The following is a 19,630-nucleotide window of genomic DNA, read 5'->3' on the forward strand; positions in this document are numbered from 1 at the left end:
TGCAAGTATTCTCCAGGTATCCTAGGTGCCCCAGAGCAGGGAGAGATGGTTGGTGCAGCCAAGATGATATGCTGTCAGGTTAAAAGTTCTCAGAGCACAGCAATGACTAAGAAAAAGGTAGGCTAACAGGGTATAAGGTGAGGTTCAAGGTGTTATCCCAAAGACTCATGGGCAGTGAAGCAACAGATGGTAATGCCAGAAGAATAGGTCTTGAAACAGATTGTGCTTGGCTAAGAAATTGAACTTAGTTAGCAGTAGGTACCCATTGAAAACCTGACAATTCCACTTGTCACATGCAGAGGAGGGCAATGTGTCCTGAGGGAAGAGCCCATCGTGCTCACACTCAGGTTCATATGTGATTGGTGAAATGCATCTGTAGATTCTATTACAGGCTTCAGCTGAAGCAACCCTCACAAAGTAGACAATGGGCTTAAAAGCATCCCCATAAAGATTGAAGGTTCTACTAAAATTCAAAAAAGTATGAATGATAACAAGAAAATCTCACAGGGGCCCTCCTACTGCCAGCCACTTTAGAAAGTAAAAACAAGGAAAATACAATGAGTTCCAAGAAGCTGCCTGAAAAAAAATTCAAACCGATATAAGTGATTCTTGAAACATGGATTGATCTGCATTCATATTGTTAAACAATTAATCTTAACTAAAGTATATATTATGTGTCAAATTATTAACTAATGATATTAAAAAATCATCATGATTATTGACATGTAAAATTATATTTCACATTTATCTTACCCTTTAGATTTATCGTTGGGAGTACATACTACAATACTTATAATGAACATGCATACAGTTAATAAAAAACATTTTTATTGAGTTACATGAAATATCATCTCTGGGCCACGGGTTGTCAGGAGGAGCATTTGAGATGTCAACTTAACTGGACTTGGCCGCTGCGTGGATGGTGGGGCAAGATCAGGCAAGAATGAGAAGTGACTCTCAGGTTCCTTACTGGGGTGACGCTCCAGCGTCGGGCGTGGTGTGCCAGTGTGTGCCTGGAGGAGGCGGTTTGGGTGCTGAGCGTGAGGTGGGCATCAGTGCTCCGTAGTCTCTTACAATGACCTAGAAAGTTCTCTGACTTCTTGACCCTCTGTCTCTGAATTGGCCACCCCAGACCCAGGTGGGATTTACTGAAATCCCGTCCAAGAACTGAAAAAGAAGTTGGTGTTGTAAGTTTTGCCCCTCTCCTTGGTGAGGATGACAGGCTGTCCCGCCTCAGAGGAAGTGGCTATGAACCAGCTGGGGTAGGCGACCGACTGGAAGGTGGAGGTGGAGCCCTCTATGCTGTGCAGAAAGAGAAAGGGCAGCTGCGCTTCATTCTCCCTGTACAGGTCCATTATCTTTTTATCCTAGGAGGAGGAAAGAGACCTATGAGACAGGATTACTGGGAGGAGGGAGCTAAACTAATTCAGCCTTGGGAGTGACTGCTTTCCCCAAAGGGAGGGACAAGAGGAGGATGCCAGGTGTCAGGACAGGCAACACGCTGGTTCCCCAAACCAGGTGCTTCTGATTCTCCGAGACAACACCATCTTCCTCGAAAACAAAGCAGGGTTAATTATCTTGTAGGTGCTCCTGTTAGACACCCATCTGCAAGTCTGGGCCAGGTTCACAGGATTCCCAGTCTCTAGTGGGTTTGCACATTGCAGCATCCATCATGACCCCTAATGGTGCTTTCAGTGCAGGGACCACAGATGTGAAATCCACATGATCCAGACTAACATTCTCCCCTTGTCTCCTCTGTGTGTGTTGGCCTTTGATTACTTGGGAGCATCCCAACATCTCAGAGGATTTCTAGAACGCAGTTAAAGAGGATGTGGAGTAGAAAAGCCGCCAGTCTCAGGCTTTCTGAAGCACGCATCTTGTGGGAGTCCTTTCTGGTGTTCTGGTGTTTCTGGTGGGTACTCTGAGAGTGGAATAAGTGTTACAGCCATTCCAGAGGTAGCATGTGTTGATTTGGGGATCAGCCAACTCAGGCTTCCTTACACTGAATAATCCAGGATTGAAACAATGTTATTTTTATTCAGCAACACAGTAAATGAAATAAAAACTTGTCTCATAGTACTCATCAGATAGTACTGTTTCATTAGCTGCACAACCACTCACCTTAAGCTGCAAAGTAGGCTGGCCCTCAATTTCTGCACAGAACAAACAGAGGTCTATGTCCATGATTCCCAAGTATATCAGGCTGCCTTTTCCTTCAACAGGGACGTTTGCGTCTGTGCATGGTAGTGAGGAAATGACGACTGGAAACGGAGACAGATGTCAGGCCCCAGGCAGCAGAAAGTCCAGGCCTGCCTAACACTGGGCTACTGCCGTAGCCAGGTCTGCCCTGGAACCCTCCTCCAATTAGCCATGTGCTAAAAACCCTCCATTGTAATTAGAAACTCATTTCCCTTTTTCTTTCTTACTATCAGAACCCAGCTGTCATCAGGGCACATGGCTTCCCAAAAATAAAAATAAAATTCCCCACCACACTTGCAGCTAACTTTGACCATGTGCTTAAGTTGTAGCCCATGCGCTACAAGTGGAAATGTTTTGTGGGATTTCGAGAATGTTCTTCAAGGGGGGCCAACTTGGCTGGGAGGAGCTCCTCATTATACCCTGTATCTTCTTCCTACAATTAGGTGAGAGTTGAGGTGGCCTTGAGATTGATAAAGCATCATGGACTCACCACATTCGCCTCAGCTTGCCTGCTCAGGCTTCTTTCACATGAGAAGGAAGTCTACGTTATCTTATGTAAGTTGCATCACATGGGTAAATCAGCTGAGTTTATGTCACTATCAGCTGAATTTATTGCTGGCTAATTGAGCCCAGGAGCCCAGGCAGGGGCTCCTTTTGGGCAGGGAGCAGGGAATTTATCCACTCAACACATTCTCAAATGTACACTCAGGACAAGGCAGACCTTGTCATGGACCCCACGGAAAATGAGATGAAAACTGTAAGCAGAGAAATGGCCAGAACCACAATAAATTGTAATACTGTAATACTGTAATACTGTAAATTGTAAACTGTAATTTGAGGAGGGGACAGAGTTGGGAGGGAGAGTATTACGGAGAAAGGAATGGTCAAGGCCACAGGTGGAAAAGAGCTCATTAAGTTAAAGGCCTCAAAGAAGACTGGGGAGGCTGGGATTTCCCCACCTCCTATGTACCCCCACCCCCCACCCCCAAATCACAAACACATGGGAATGATACTCTTCAATTAACACAGGAAGAGGGTCACTCGTGATTCTTGGTGGAGGATGGTTAAAGGCTGCACAAACGCGGCAGGAGTGGGGGCAGTGAGGACGCAGGGGCTGGACTCCAGATGAGAGATGATAATCATAGAAATAAGGCCTGTTGTGCATGTAGGCTCATCAGTCTTTGCTGATGGACTGGCTAGAGAGGAGTCACGGGTTCCCCTGCTCCTGGCTCGAGCAGATAGGACCATGGTGGTGACGGAGATGGGGAAGAGTGAGTTTGTCAGCCACTCCGAGCAGTCAGATCCGTAGTTTCACTCAGGCTAGACAAAGTTAGAGGCATCCGAAAGGACACTGAACAGGCATGAAATGTTCATCTGGGTTGAAAGCGTTAATGCCAGAGTGACAGAGGTGACTTATCAACCCAAGAGACAGGCTTGCAGCCCCTTCACTCGTGACAGAGTGGCTGCATACTGTGCTTGGAGGGTTCCCAGAACTGGGACATTTTACAGAAAAAGTGGAGTTGGAAAACAGGCCATGGACCACAAGAGAATGTTCTTACGGAATGAGAAGATGGAGAGTGTTCAAGAAAGGAAGAGTTAGCAGTCGTGCTGACTATAGCTGAAGAACCAAATGTGAGCACAGAGAAACATACTGGGTGTCCTTGGAAAAAGGAGCTCAAGGGGAGGGGTCAAAGGTCAGTTTAGACGTCAAAGTGTTTGGGGTAAGCATGAGCAGGGGGTGACATGGAGACAGGTCGTGTAGTCAGCTCCTCTGTGGAATTTGGCCATGGCTGGTATACAGAATGGCACATTGTGTATAGGAAAACACAACAACAGTCGAAAGAAATGGTGGGCATCCAGAGAAGCTATTTAACATTTATTAAGCCAGGAAATACTGTGTCAGAGCATGTTTTGCAGTGTCAGAAAGGACCCAATAGACAGAAAAAGGTGGGGTATGTAGGGAAGAGAGATGGGATCAAACACTGAAGTCCTAGGCAAAGGGAAAGAGCTGAGTTGGACTTTCCCCCCAGCTTTATTGAGGCATAATTTACATGAGATTAATTGACTTTTGATGGGAGAAAGAAATATTCTCTGATTTCCTAGAGGAGAGGACACCAAGTTAGGAAAATGCACAGGTTTGGTGGTGGAGTGTGAAAGTGTTCAATCTGAGGACATGTGGCAATGGTTGAAATTTAAAGGAGAAGCTCCGAAGAGAAGGTCAGCTGCTGACAGAATGAACCATCCCCTCTTATCAGAAGACATTTTCTTTGGTTAAGGGGAGCTGCCCACCTCTCACACCTGTTTCTAGGTACAGGGTTTCCTTTGTGAGTGGGAAACACCCTGCCCTTTCTTGCCCCTCCTGTGGACACTGAGCTGGTGCCCAGAAGTAGGAGAGGCCACAACCAGGCTCATACAAGCTCAGCCTCATCCCCATTGGAGCCGGCGTCCCTTTAAGAGGCAACGGTGGCCCTGGCTGTGTGGCTCGGCCATTTGGAGCATCATCCCCGGCACCTAAAGTTTGTGGGTTCAATACCCCATTGATTCTCTCTCTCTCCTTCAAATCAATAAAACACATCCTTGGGTGAGGATTTTTTAAAACAGGTAACAGTGGCTTCATTGTCACTCACCAGGTTTGACATTGCTGCTAGAAGGAACTGCAATTAAAGAGCTTCCCTCCAGGACCCACACCATCTGCTGAGAATCACGAATACTATATAATCCTGGAGTGGCCTGACCTGCCGGATGACAGCAAAAAGTGCAAAACACATGTGGAGTTATTATAAACTTCAGGAGCTCAGCTGCACCCTCTAATACAGTGGTCCCCCTTATCCACTGTCTCATTTCCCGTGATTTCAGTTACCCACAGTCAACTGTGGTCCAAAAATATTAAATGGAAATTTGCAGAAATAAACAATCCATAAGTTTTAAATTGCATACAATTCTGCATAGTGTGACAAAATCTCACACCATCCCCTCCATCCCACCTGTCATGGGAAGCATCCCTTTCTCCAACATGTCCACACTGTGTCCACTCCTCACCCGTGTGTCACTCGATAGCCCTCTGGGTTATCAAATCTGCTATGGTACCACAGTGCTTGTGTTCCAGTCACACTTATTTTACATAATTGTGGCCCCAAAGCACAAGAGTAGTGATGCTGGCAATTCAGATAAACCAAAGAGCAGCTGTAAAGCATTTCCTATGTGAAAAGGTGTGCACGTTTGAGAGAAAACAAGGTACATACAGGGTTCAGCACTATCTGTGGTTTTAGGCATCTGCTGGGGATCACACCTCCCTCAGACGAGGGAGGCGACTGTGCTGGCTTCTGAATGTCTAGGGTAGGCTCACTGTTCTGAGAAGACGGCTCTAAGGAGGAAGGGAGGGTAACCAAGGCAGGGGCTGGTTTGTGCATCAAGGTGTCTGAAAGGACATATGTGCATGCACGACCCCCAGGGATTTTCTAGGGGTGTCAGTGACTTGTCCTTTTCTGAGTGATAGTCTCTGGGTACTAAAAAAACCCAAAAGTATTTCAATGGGTCATCTGTATGTAGTTTGTTTCTTCCTTTGCCCCCTTTATCAAAATAAGTAAACAATTCTAAATACATGTAATAAGACAAGAACAAAAGTGTAGATTTCATGATACGAACATCTTAGCAAATACCACTGTAACTGAGCAAATGAAAGGGGCCCTTGTGCCCTATTGTCCTTGGGGAGGCTGGGCAGAGACTGCCAAGCTTGTTTGTAATTTGCCACTTACTTTGTGGGGTCGACATGTTGGCCTCAGGGCTTTCTGGAAAGAGGACAAGGTCAGGTAGGTGTTCACCAGGAGATTGTGAGCAGCTGGTCTTGTGGAGGAAGGAAGGAAGAAAAGCGTGTTATTCATTGCTCTCCCATCCACCTGGATAATTTGTGTAAAAATTATTTGGAGGAAGATGCCCTGAGATCCTGTCCTTGGTGCACATTTGAGACTAAGGATGGGAAGAGCATAGTCCAAAGCCAGAGAACCCCAAATGGAAGCTTCCTTCTCTGTCGTGACTGGATGGTCCTGGCTCTCCAGGCTGTGATGGCCTTGGGGTGCCCTCCACCCATCACATCTGGGATTGCTAGGGGATTCCAGAGCATCCCCCAGCAACCTTCTAGGACAACAAGTTTCTAGGTTTAGAGGAGGAAGGGAGAGTGTGTATTCTCTATTTAGGCCTCCACAGCTGGTAAGTGACCAATTACCCTGACTTCAAGCTTGAACATTCAAAATAATTCTCAGCAAGCCTGTCTCTCTCACTCCCACCTCCCCCCATTCCCCATCCAAATGGGCATCTCTATGGATCCATGGACATCCACTGGCTCCATTAGATGTTTCACTGTCAGACGGCATCTCTCTGGGCTTTGAGTTGGGGAACCAGGACAGTTCCCCTCAAAGACCACAGACTCCCTACAGTGAGAACCAGTTGTTTAGCACTCTCCCTGCCTCAGGGCCCCCCATGGCCAATTCTACTGTTATCCCTAGAAAGGAGTAAGCAGCCAGCTATGCTTGTGGAAGCAGCCCAGCTCCTCTGGTGCCCTGTGCCGCAGGCCCCAGGCCCCTCAGCCCCAGAGGTTCCTCAGGACGAGACACAGAGCAGTGAAAGAAGCTGCCCTACACATGGCTTCTGAGCAGCAGAAGTTACCTCCATTCCAAGAGATGCTCTGGTCCCTGGGCCGACGTCAGACTACACTGGCTGTCTAGGACTCCTGGGCCTTTTAATGGGCAAGAGGGTCATTTCCTGGTTCTGGGCGTGCCCACTTTGTTAAGAAAGCTGGTCTGGCATAGAGATCCCATGAAGCGTCAATGAGTGACTATGTGGCAACACAGGTGTGGCCGTTCTGGGGTCCTGGACAAACCAAAGCAGTTCACGTGTCAAAGACAACTGTGATGAAATACAGCCAAGGCCAGATGCATTGTTACAGACGAGAAGTTTCTTCCGGACCGCCTTGGGGACAGAGGTGTGACTGTCTTGATTCACCGACTGCATGAACCACACCTCATTCACATCTGATTGGGAACAATCCACCATCTCCCTGTAAGTAACTCTCCCAGGAGTTTTACATAACCAACATCGAAAGCTTGTTCTATGTCTGTTAAAGCTGTCAGAGATGTACCTTATTAATCTTTTAATCCTCACAACAACCCTTTAGGGGCCATTAATTTTTATTTCTCATGCAAAAAACCGGAGGCCCTGAGAAATGACAAAGCTTACCTAAAATCACAAGCTACTAAGAAATTTAGCCACGTTAGAAGCCAGATCTCTCCATTCTTAACTACTGTGAAGAGTGTTTCCAGAGGCTGAGATGCAGGCCTGTGTCCTGTGATGGGTTCTGAAACCTGTATGGTGCCCAACAGAGGGGACTAGTTGGGTAGGAGGGACCTGGGAGGCCTGTGGCTTCCTAACTCTGAACTGGGGATCACACTCAACCTCAGCAACTGCATGGAAGGGAATCATTACCCTTGAAGCCCAATATTGTCCATCAGCCCTAAAAGTTAAAAAATCCTACTCATTCTATGCCAAAATCTGCCTCCATGTAAACTCGTAACTACTGGCTTTGGTTCTATTCTCTGAGATCCACTATAAGCTCTCTCCCCTGGAGTATTGCAATAACCCTTAACTGGTCACCTTGCCCCTGTCCTCACCCCTTACAGTGAAATGTCCACCCAGCCATGAGCAGGGGTCAAGGATGCACTGTGTCATACTGGGCCCCTATCAGAACTCTCTAATGGCTTTACATCGCACCCAGAATAGCAACCAGAGTCCTCACCATGGCCTACCTGAGCTCACATGAGCCCACCTGATTGGTCCCTGCTTGTTTTTCCACATACCTCTGTCATTGCCCTGTCAATCCCCTGCTCTAGCTGTACTAGCTGCAGCTGATTCTCTCGCCCAGAGGGCCCAGCTTCCTGGGAGCCTTTCCTGTTTCTCTGGAGGAAAAGGCTTCCCTAGACTATCATGAGATTCAATTCACTTCCATACATTTACAAAAAGCCACCCTGTAAATGAGATCTCCCCTGATCACTCTTGCTATAAGAGCCCCTTACTCAGCTCTAATCCCTAATTCTTCTCTAATATTTTCTTCATAAAATGTATGTCTCCATGGCAGTGGATGTGTATGTGTGTACATATGCATATATGATGGGTTTTTTGGCAATCAATATTTTTATATGCTATCTTTTTTTAAAACTGAGTTTATTGGGGTAACATTGGTTAATAAAACCATACAGGTTTCAAGTGTACAACTCAGTAAAACATCATCTGCACACTGCGTTGTGCATTCACTACCCAAAGTCAAGTCTCTTTTTGCCCCTATTTATCCCCCCTTTGCCCACTTCCACTTCCCCACACCTTCCTTTCCCTCTGGCTATCACCATACTATTGTCTGTGTCTATGTGTACTATATATATATATAGCTATAGATAGATATATATAGATATAGATATAGATAGATGTGTGTGTATACATATATATACATATACACACACACACATATATAAAATCTGTCCAGAAGCTATCCAGCCATGCAATATGAAAAATAGACATTTATTGAAGAAGACACAAGATACAAGAAATATTGTATATGGGACAATGATGTCTCAGTCCCCTTCAAAGTAGGCACCTTGGAACCTCACACAGTTCTCCCAGTCACCATCAGCTGCCCCATCGTGTTTTCCTGAATCTCATTGACAGTCTGAAATCTCTTTCCTTTCAAAGGTGATGGTAGAGTTGGGAAAAGCCAGAAGTCACAGGGCTCCACATCTGGGCTGTAGGGGGGCTGAGTCACTTGGGTGATTTGCTGTTTTGCCAAAAAACTCTGCATGAGATGTGATGCATGAGCAGGCATATTGTTATGATGAACCTGCCAATTGCCAGTTGCCCATAGCCATGGCCTTCCAAATCATTTGAATATTTTTCATGGAGAAACATTCAAGCTTAACACAAAATTTGATGCAGATTCATTGCTCTACTTAATCAGTCCATTTGAATGTAACAGCCACACAGTACACATGCTCACTCGCCAGTGTCTACCACCCCCACTGACCAGTACAGTGAAGTCATCATTCTTCATGCATGCACATTCTAGTCCACTCTCCATGGCTGCCAGGTTACATCGATGTTGCAAAAACTATTCTCATCATATTAACAATGGCTGGACTTTCCCCAGACATATGTATGTGCATATACACATGTGTGCATATACATACATGTATATACCCGTGCATACACACATGCGAGTATACACACATATGTGTGTGCACATACATGTTGTTGTTGTTTAATCCCTTCACTTTTTCTCACCCAGCCCCCCAACCTCCCTCCCCTCTGACAGCTGTCAATCTATTCTATATATCTATGGATCTATTTCTATTTTGTTTGTTAAATTATTTTGTTGATTAGATTTCACATATAAGTAAAATCACGTACCATTTATCTTTCCCTGACTGGTTTATTTCACTTAGCATAATAATCTCCAGGTCTATCCATACTGTTGCCAAAGGCAAGATTTTTTTTCTTTTTATGGTTGTGCAGTATTCCATTGTGTAAATGTACCATAGCTTTTTTATCCACTCATCACTATGATGGGCATTTGGCTGTTTCCAGATCTTGGCTATTGTAAATAACACTGCAATGAACATAGGAGTGTATATATTCTTTCAAATTAATGTTTTGGGTTTCTTCAGATATATTCCCAGGAGTGGAATTGCTGGGTCAAAAGGCAGTTCCATTTTCAATTTTTTGAGGAAACTCCATACTGTTTTTCACAGTGGCTGCTCTAGTCTGTATTTCCACCAACAGTGCACTAGGGTTCCCTTTTCTCCACAACCTCACCAGCACTTGTTGTTTGTTGATTTACTGATGACAGCCATCCTGACAGGCATCCTGAGAGGTGATGTAAGCTTTTGCATAGCAAAAGAGACAATCAACAAAATCAAAAAACAACCCACTTCATGAGGGAACATATTCACTAATGATACACCTGATAAGGGGTTAGTTTCCAAAATACATAAAGAACTTATACAACTCAACACCAAGAAAATAATTATTTTAAAAAGTAGGCAAAGGATCTAAATAGACACTTCTTCAAAGAGGACGTACAAATGGCCAATAGACGTATGAAAAGATGCTCACATCACCAATCATCAGAGAGATGCAAATTAAAGTGCATGTGTGTTCTTATCACCTACATGCCAGCTCCATCAGACCAGGGCACTTGTCTGTCTTGTTAACTGTTGTCTGTAGTGTCAGGAACAATGTGTGGTCCATTACTGGAATTCATCAGTATTGGCTGAGTACACAAAGGAATGAACAAGGGAGGTGTTCTTGTGAAGAAGAGGAAGGCTGGGAGAAGGAAAAGGGAGTGTGTTATCTGTAGCAGAGACATGAGTTGTGGTAAGGGACCAGAGGTAAGCTCCCTTCCCACATCAGGACTGACATGCTCCGAGAGAACCTCTCAAACAAGTCAGGGAGACTAGGAGCTTTGTTTCCAACTGGAGAGACCTCTGGGCTCGCCTTAGCTCCTCAGCCAAGGCCAGGTGTGGGGAGGGAGTCCTGGGGAGAGCCTGACATGGGTTCTAGCCTTGCACCTAGTTGGACCAAGAGTACCCAAGGTGATACTCTTCATGACAGTGTACTTATTAATAGAGCCCCTTCCACTGTCCTATGTGTCCACAACTCCAAGGGAAATTACCAACAATGGAAAGACAGAAGAGACTCAGTTCTACATTTTCGTAGGAACTGTGAGAAATGAAAAGCTCAGGGGGCACCATGCTGTCACCAGAAAGCAATGTAATCTCTGACACCAACATGGTCACTCGGACACTGAAGGCAGATCTCAGGAGGGGAGGTGGAGGTGGGACAATGCCCGAGGCACTCTGGAAGTCATCATTGTGTTTGGAAAAATAGTATCCCAACATCTTTCTTCACGTCTTGGGGACAAGTAAAAATGTGATGGAAAGACTATATGGGTCACATGTCTGAGGAACCACATTGCAGAGAACAAAGTTCACTGATATTAGAAAGAAACCCTGTTTCATAAAAAGGTAGAAGAGGTAAGTCTTTGATATAAATATGCTCTCAATGGCTGGGAGACATATCCAACTATGATTTGTGAGTTCATAGAAAACCCAGGGGAGATGCTCAGAGCCCCACACCAAGGACAGGACAATAACTTTTCAGTGAGCTGTGTACCAGCATCATACACAGAAGTATGGAGTGCGAATTCTAGTCACGAGGCCCAATTTGTATCACTCCTCCCAGGCCTCATTCCCAGCTATCCTACTGGGTTTTTTTCCTAGAAATGAGAGACTTTCTTAGAACCTGCTTCACAAACTGTGAAATTCCTTTTAAATGTGAAGAATCAATCTTATGGCTGTGCTATTCCATTCAAGTTATTCCATTTATTACAGAGCGACTGAGATGGCAAAATGTCTGTCTCACAAATTTAATTCTTCATGGGATCCCATGAGAATGCTGTAGGTGAAAGTTTCATAAACAACACCGCTTCTTCATCCAAACCAGCAGAATCTGTAGCTTCACTGAGGTATAAGTGCATGACCCCTCCTGGGTCTTGATGCAACACCACAGACCAAATGTGTCTGAAAATTTAGTGACCTGGATGTCAGATGAAAGAATCACCACCCTCATTTCTTATATGAGACAATTTTAGCAACCATGTGGTTTCTTTATTATTTTTGTGTATTTTAGCCATGTGGACCCTGGGAGAGGGAACATGCCCTGGCCCAACACTTAGGTCACTGCGTGGATACACTGGAGGACAGCAAGATACCCTGGGATGGAAAGCCCAGCCATAGATTCTGCCTTCCTATTCCAGGCTGAGGGATGACTGCTCATTCCGCATTTAACCTGGTATCTGCTTCCAAAAATTGGACATGATTGTAGCAACTCTGCCTCCCTGCTGAATGGGTCACTATCACAAGGTTCATCTCCAAAGCACTTTGAGAGCTAGAATGGAGGAAATCAGAGCACGAGGCTGCCTGGGGCACAACCCCCAGCTCCACACTGACCTTAGGCCAGTGCAGCTGTCCCTCGGTATCCGCGGGAGGCTACTTTAGGACACCCTCTTCCCCACAGATATCAAAAGCCACAGATGCTCAAGTCCCTTCTACAAAAAGGAGTGAATATAAAGTTGCATGTAAACCACACTTGCACAGAGGCGATGACAGCAGGGTGTGCCTGCACACCCCCTCATCCTCATGGACTCAATGAAGTGCTCGGCACATGGCAACTTCAAGCCTTGCTTTTTGGAACTTTGTGGGATTAAAAAAAAACATTTTCAACCCACAGTTTGTTGAATTTGCAGATGTGAAACCCATGGATACAGAAGGCTGACTGTGGAGTAAAGCCAAAATTGGTGGTGTAGGCTTTCCCCAGTTCTTGGGTAATAATGAGGGGATAGTCTCCTTCAGAGAAGATGGCAGACGAACCATCGGAATTCAGGAGAAAGGGCTGCACGGGCCTGGTTTGGTGGCGCAAGTCTGTATGTTGTGTCCTGAAGGACAAGAAGGATACCTCAAGGAGAAATATCACTGGCTAAATTATTCCACATTCTTCACACACTCATAGTTCCTGTCCATGGTAGGCTTCCCCATACATTAGAGCAGCCCTGGAGACCTCTCTTTCATACTGTGGAATTAAAAATTAACCCTGGTGGATGTGGTTCAGTGGACTGAGCTCCAGCCTGTGAACCAACATGTCACTGGTTCGATTCCCAGTCAGGGCACATGCCTGGGTTGTGGGCCAGGTCCCCAGTAGGGGGCATGCAAGAAGCAACCACACATCGATGTTTCCCTCTCCTTCTCTCTCCCTCTCCCTCTCTCTTAAAATAAATAAATAAAATCTTAAAAAAATAAAAATAGAAATTATAGGCCCCAAATACTTTATATGTTAAGATTGGGGCTAAATCCTTAAGCCACAAATTTCAATAGTTCTTAATGTGAAGTTTTGAAAGAAACTGTTAACATAAAAGTTTTTGAGACTACAATGCACTGCTTTAGTTATGACCAGTTGCCTAGAAATGGAGAAACCCAAAGAATATTTATATAATAGTTGCCATAAATTTTTAAATTAAAACATAGTTGTTTTATGTAAGATCACTTCAGTCTCAGCACCACTGACATTCTGGGCACCATAACCCTTTGTCATCTGGAGATGTCCTGTGTGTGGTGGGATGTGTAGCAGTGTCCCTGCCCACCAGAGGCCAGTAGCACAGCCTTGGCCCCTGGTTATAACAACAAAAGTATCTCCAGCCCTGGCTGGGTGGCTCAGTAGGTTAGAGAGTCATCCCATACACCAAAATGTTGTACGTTTGATTCCCAGCCAAGGCACATAGCTGGGTTTCAGGTTTGATCCCCAGTCGGGGTGCGTGCCGGAGGCAACCAATCAATGTTTTTCTCTCACATCAATGTTTCTATTTCTCTTTCTCCCTTCCCATTTCCTTTCTCTCTCTAAAATCAATAAAAACATATCCTTGGGTGAGGAATATGTTTTCCTATTGTGTGTGTGTGTGTGTGTGTGTGTGTGTGTATCCAGACACTGATAAATTCCCAGTGGGCAGAATTGCCCCTAGTTAAAAACCACTGTTTTATATCCTGTCATCAAATCAAGTGTCTACCTGTGCTGGCTAGCTGAAGGTCATGAGATTTCCTTTAACTCACAGATGCCTGGTCTGTGATCCTCCTATAACTTATTTTTTAAATAATGAAGGCTTGCAACTATTAAAATGTTTGTTCTGAAGAATTATGTTGTACACACATGAGGAAGGAAGGAGGTTCTTCCTCGTGGGGGCGGGACTGCTCGACATGCTGGGTGTTCTCTGGTTTCTGGTGCCAGAGGCTTCAGTGAGGCTCTGTGTGGAGAAATGTCCGCTTGTGACAGCACGCTTGTGACTTGTCTGTGCAACCTGAAACGGGAGGACCGCTAAGCCTTTAAGAGGCAAACCAGGAAATCAGTCATCGGCATTGAGCTTGAGGAAAGAAACACCATGGGACTGCTCCAGGGCTGATGACTGGATTCTGATGCTGCAAAATGACACACCACAACGTTGTCCCTAAGAGTAGGAGCCCTCAGTAGGTGCAAGGTGGGCTGAGGAAGGGTTGGGCTTCCTGTGACCTGGGTAGCTGCTGCCACTCCTTATCCAGAGTCAGCATGTTCTTGGCCAACGTCACACCAGGAAAAACGCCCCAGGGTGCAGTCCCCCAGCCTCTCAGAAGCAGTGCATAAGCTGCTTCTTCACTCAGGGGAGCCTGACGTGAGCAAGACCAACTCCTGGCACCCTGCCCTGCATGGACCCTGGATCACGACTTGGGATTAGTGGGAAGGGAGCCTGGCTTGCAGATGCTCTGGTGCTCTGAGCTAGCAGGCATGCACTCGGTCTTCCACACAGGAAGCTGACACAGTGCTGTCTGTGCTCCACCCCACGCCCTCAGCCCACCCAAGTTCACTGCCCCATGGCAGCGCCCAACGCCTGTCAGCTTCACACCTCCAGAGCTTTCTGAACCAAGCAGAGAAAGGACAAGTGGGTGAACGTCCCAGCCTCCCAATCCTCTGGAGGGACCATGCTAGGGTTTCTCAGAGGGCTCCCAGTCCCAGCTACCCCCACTCCGGACCAGCTCACTAGAATTTGCTTTATTGGCTTTCTTGGGATTGTTTCCTAAATGAGCTCCCTAGGTCAGGGGTAAAAAGCCCCCAAACATGACAGCTTCCTTGGGCAGCTGGCCTAATGATGCCCCTGCATCTGTCACCAGGCCCTTCACTATCTCTACCAGCCTTTTTGCTATGACCACCAGTAGATTACTCCAGTCTTCACCTTTGTGCTCTTCATCAGCCTTCCTGGCCACATAAAGACATGCTCACATTCACACCCTATGACCTCCCCAGCATTCTTGCTACACTGGAATATAAATGGCCACTACATTCCCATCCTGGGTAGCCCCACAGCCACCTCCTCAGGAGTGTAAAATTATAAAGCACCCACAAGTAAAGGTATAGCTGGTGTCCCTGAGTCAAAACTAGGGTTCAGAATGAAGAGGAGCTGCCCCAGGTGTCCTAGCATAAGCTGGCTTCCATGCTCTGAGAAGGAAGTCCAGAGCCCATGACATCACTCCTGTGCCCCCTCTACAGGACTGGGCCACTTGGATATCTTGAGGGGAGGGGCTCGATGTCCTGCCATAGGGTAAAAAGAAGCAAGCATCCAGGACACATTGGTATTAATGCAAACTTACAATCATACGTGGGGTCCTTCAGATTCTCATTCCATCCTATAAACACACAGACCTCTGTGTGGTCAGGGCACTTAGTCCAGAGAGATGGAGTTGGATGGAGGTGATAAGGGTGATACCAGGTAGCCTCGACCAGTAGTTATCTCTCCCTAGTATGAAGGTGACATCCTTTATAATCGAGTGATAGAGTCTTCTGAAAAGGGACATTGTGTCAAATGTGATGAAGAAAACTTCTCTGCCTGCAAGAAAAAGACTCCATAGGGATACAGTTTATAGATTGTTTCCCCTCTTTCTTTAGGGAGCCAGAACTAGATCTGCCGTAGGATTTCATTTCTTAGTCCAGTGATTTTCAACTGGTGTGCCGCAACAATTTTAAAACATGCAGTACCTGACTGTTTAGTCAGGGGCACTGACCTCTTTTCCCTTGGAGTGTCAAATAAAAAAAATGACGATAGCCATCTGTTGTGAACAAACCAAATTATACCTATTTTTTGTCAGATAAGAAAACAGTTAATATACTTTTGACGTGTGGCAGAATTTTAGTAATTAGTTTATGTGTGCCATAAGATGAAAAAGGTTGAAAAATCACTGCCTTAGCCCATTCACATCTATTCTTTACTACTCAGGTCAAGGTCTAATATGGTCACCTCAACACTACGCATCTCTCTCTACTCCCGTAGCATAATTTTCACCATTCAGTTTCGCTAGTGCTCAGATAGTAGTCAATTATTAGATGGAATTGTCCTTGTTGTGAACATCCTTGATATTCAAAGGGCCAGCAGCATTAGCGTCATCTGGCAGGTTGTCAGAAATGCAGAATTTTCAGGCCCCACCCCAGACTTATACAATCAGGGGCTGAAAGAGAGGAAACCGATATAAAACTAATATATGCTCTATGATGATATAGCACATGCCATGCCAGTATTCCAGTCACACCAGCAGAAAAAGAAAGAACTCTGCCCAGGCCTGGGAAGAGCACAGGTGAACCAGATCTAGACCAATCCTCACCTCTCTCCAGTCTCTGGGACCCATGAAGTGCCCTGTCTTGGCACTGAGCGAAGCGGGAGAGGAAAAGGTGTCAACATAAGCACTCATCCCTGGAAGGCTGGAGCCATCACAAGTCCTCACAAGGAATTTTGCTTTGCATAATTACAGCTTGACTTAGCCAGGAATTCTCCAATGTATTTGGTTTAATGTAAGCCAAACATTTTCTATCAAAAGAGAGAGAAAACCTCTCTAGAGGAGGGCACAGCCACTCAAACAATTTTACAAAGACAACAAACCATAATAGTTGGAGATTACTAGGCATACAAACAAATAAGATCATAAGAACAACCAAAAAGAGCCAAACAAGCAAACAAAGCAAGATAGCAGAAACATACACAGATTTCAGATTCTGCAATGATTATACATAGAACTTAAAACAACTATCTTAATCATATTTAAAAAATAAATGACAAATATGGAAATATTTTTTAGAATAACTAACTATAAAAAGTGAGTTTTGAAAGAGCCAAACAGCACCTCTACAATGATATAATACAATAGTAAATAAAATAAAATATCCAATAATTTGCATTTGGCAACAGATAGTTCATGGCAGAAGGGAGAATTGGAGAGTGATATCATCAGGAGTGAGGTGTAGGAAATTCTAGGACTTGTTTCCTCCCAGAAATATTAATTGGAACAACTATGCACATATTAAAATATCTTCACAAGAGCAAAGGATTCTAGGTGAGAGATTACAGCACCTGGTGGAGTACAGATTAAGAAAAATGCATTGAAGAAGTTAGAAAAGGCAGTTTCACAAAACTCCTTCCTTCTTCCCCCAAGCCAGGGCAGCCCAGTATAGAGACATCCTCTCTGTGGGGAAAAAAGGGTAATGTTAGCACCCAGTTTCATCACAGACCCCAGCACCAAGCCTGCACCAGCCCCAGGCTGTCCCCTATGACCCCAGGCTCTCAGCCCACTCCAGCACCTAGCCAGCTTTCATTGCCCCTAGGTTCCTGCAAATCCAAGCTTCCAGCTCTCTCAAGGGCCAGGCTGACTCCTGGGGCCCCAGGCTCTCAACAGGTTCCCATGGACCCAGGCTCCCAGGCCTCTCTAGTGCCAGGCCTGCATAGATTTATGCCCTAAACTGGCTCTCACAGACCCAGGCTCATGGCCTGCCTTAGCACTAGGACAGCTCTAATGACCTCAGGCTCTAGGCAGGCTCCCACAGATGTAAGCTCCCAGACTGCCACAGCTCCAGGTCAACCCCCATAGCCCCAACCTTTAGACCAGCCTTCATGGACCCAACCTTCAGGCTGGTCCCCGTGCCTTCATGGCCCCAGACTCCAGGCCAACTCCTATAAACTCAGGTTCCCAGCCTGGCCCAGGACCAGGCCAGTCTTTGTGGACTCATATGCCAGGCTCTCCCCAGTGGTCCTCAGCACATGATTGATCCCTGTGGACCTAGAATCCAGGCCTACTACTACAGACTCAGGCACCGGCCAGCCCCTGTGGACCCAAGCATTAGGCCTGTCTACCTACTGACCCAAGGACCATATCTGCCCTCCAAGGACTCTAGCAGCAAACCTTTTCACAGATACCAATAGTCAGCCCTCCTATAATATCTGTACAGGCTGATTGGTGAAGGGCATTTTCCTGCTGGAGCCAGTCTGTAAGACTGAAAGAGGTGCCTGCTTCCTCAAAAGTGCAGACACCACTAAAGGACACAAGGTTCATGAATAATCAAGAAAATCTAAAACCACCAAAGGAAACGAATAAAGCTACAATAAATGACCCCAAAGAAATGAAGATCAATGAATTGCCTGAAAAAGAATTCAGAATAGTTCCCTTAAAGAAATTTAGACAAACCCTGGCTGGCGTAGCTCAGTGAATTGAGAGCAGGCTGAGAACCAAAGTGTCGCAGGTTCGATTCCCAGTCAGGGCACATGCCTGGGTTGCAGGCCACGGCCCCCAGCAACCGCACATTGATGTTTCTCTCTCTCTTTCTTTCTCCCTCCCTTCCCTCTCTAAAATAAATAAATAAATAAATAAAATCTTTTTAAAAATACTAAATTAGTAATTAAAGATCTAAATAGATATTTGGATATAAAAAAAAGAAATTTAGTTAGAGATAAATAAGTAAACTAGGAAAGCAATACATGAACAAAGAGATAGAAACCATTAAGAAAAAAAAAAACAACAGCAGTCCTTCACTTGAAGAATGCAGTGAATAAACTGAAGAATTCAATAGAGAGCTTCAATAGCAGACTGAATTAAACCTAAGAAAAACTTAATGGACTAGAAGCCAGGTCATTTTAAATTATTCAGTTAGATGAATAAAAAAAGAATGAAAAAGAGTGATGAAAGCCTATGTAAATTATGAAATTCTATTAAGAGGCAATCCATACATTATTGAAGTCCCAGAATTTCAAGAGAGGAAGAAAGGAGCAGAAAGTTTATTTTATAATATAATGACTGAGAACTACTCAAACCTAAAGAGAGAGTTGGACATCCCAGTTCATAAAGTTCACAGGTGCCTGAAATTTCAACCCAAAATTATCTTTTCCAGGACACACTAAAATAAAACTGTCTAAAATCAAAGACAGAAAATTTTAAAAATGAAGACAAAATTCCCCACTTACAAGGAAACCCTAATAAAAACATCATTGGATTTGTCTGCAGAAACTTTGCAGACCAGATGAGAGTGGAGTGATTTTAAACAAAATTATTTAATATTAAATAATTATGTTAAATATAATATAATTATATTATTATATATATTTTAAATATAATTAAAATACTTTAAACTATATTTTATTGATTATGCTATTACAGTTGTCCTGATTTTCCCCCTTTGCCCCATACATCCAGCATCCCTATGCCCTCAAACAATCCCCCCACCATTGTTCATGTCCATGGTCATGCGTATAAGTTCTTTGGCTTCTCCATTTTCTATACTATACTTTACATCCCCTTGGCTATTCTGTAACTATCTATTTGTACTTTTTAACCCTCTTCACCCATTCTCCCTCTCCCCCTTTCTTCCCATGTGGCAACCTTCAGGTAACTAAATTCTTTTCTCTTGCTGCTTTTAAGAATCTCTCTTTATCTTTAACCTTTGGCCTTTTAATAATGATGTATCTTGGAGTGGACCTCTTTGCATCCATCGTAATTGGGACTCT

At 44.8% G+C, this 19,630-nt stretch overlaps 1 protein-coding gene across 1 annotated transcript; it reads right to left on the reverse strand.

Moving 5' to 3' along the window:
- Positions 1-838: 838 nt before the first annotated feature.
- Positions 839-4,928, reverse strand: IL36B (interleukin 36 beta). The gene is made up of 3 exons (XM_028514390.2): positions 4,827-4,928; positions 2,122-2,261; positions 839-1,367 (listed from the first exon to the last, which is right to left on the reverse strand). The coding sequence occupies exons 1-3, from the start codon at positions 4,888-4,890 to the stop codon at positions 1,146-1,148; spliced, it is 426 nt and encodes a 141-aa protein (XP_028370191.2). The 5' UTR covers positions 4,891-4,928; the 3' UTR covers positions 839-1,145.
- Positions 4,929-19,630: the final 14,702 nt, after the last annotated feature.

Source organism: Phyllostomus discolor, chromosome 6 (assembly GCF_004126475.2).
Source record: "Phyllostomus discolor isolate MPI-MPIP mPhyDis1 chromosome 6, mPhyDis1.pri.v3, whole genome shotgun sequence".
Classification (NCBI taxonomy): Eukaryota; Metazoa; Chordata; class Mammalia; order Chiroptera; family Phyllostomidae; genus Phyllostomus; species Phyllostomus discolor.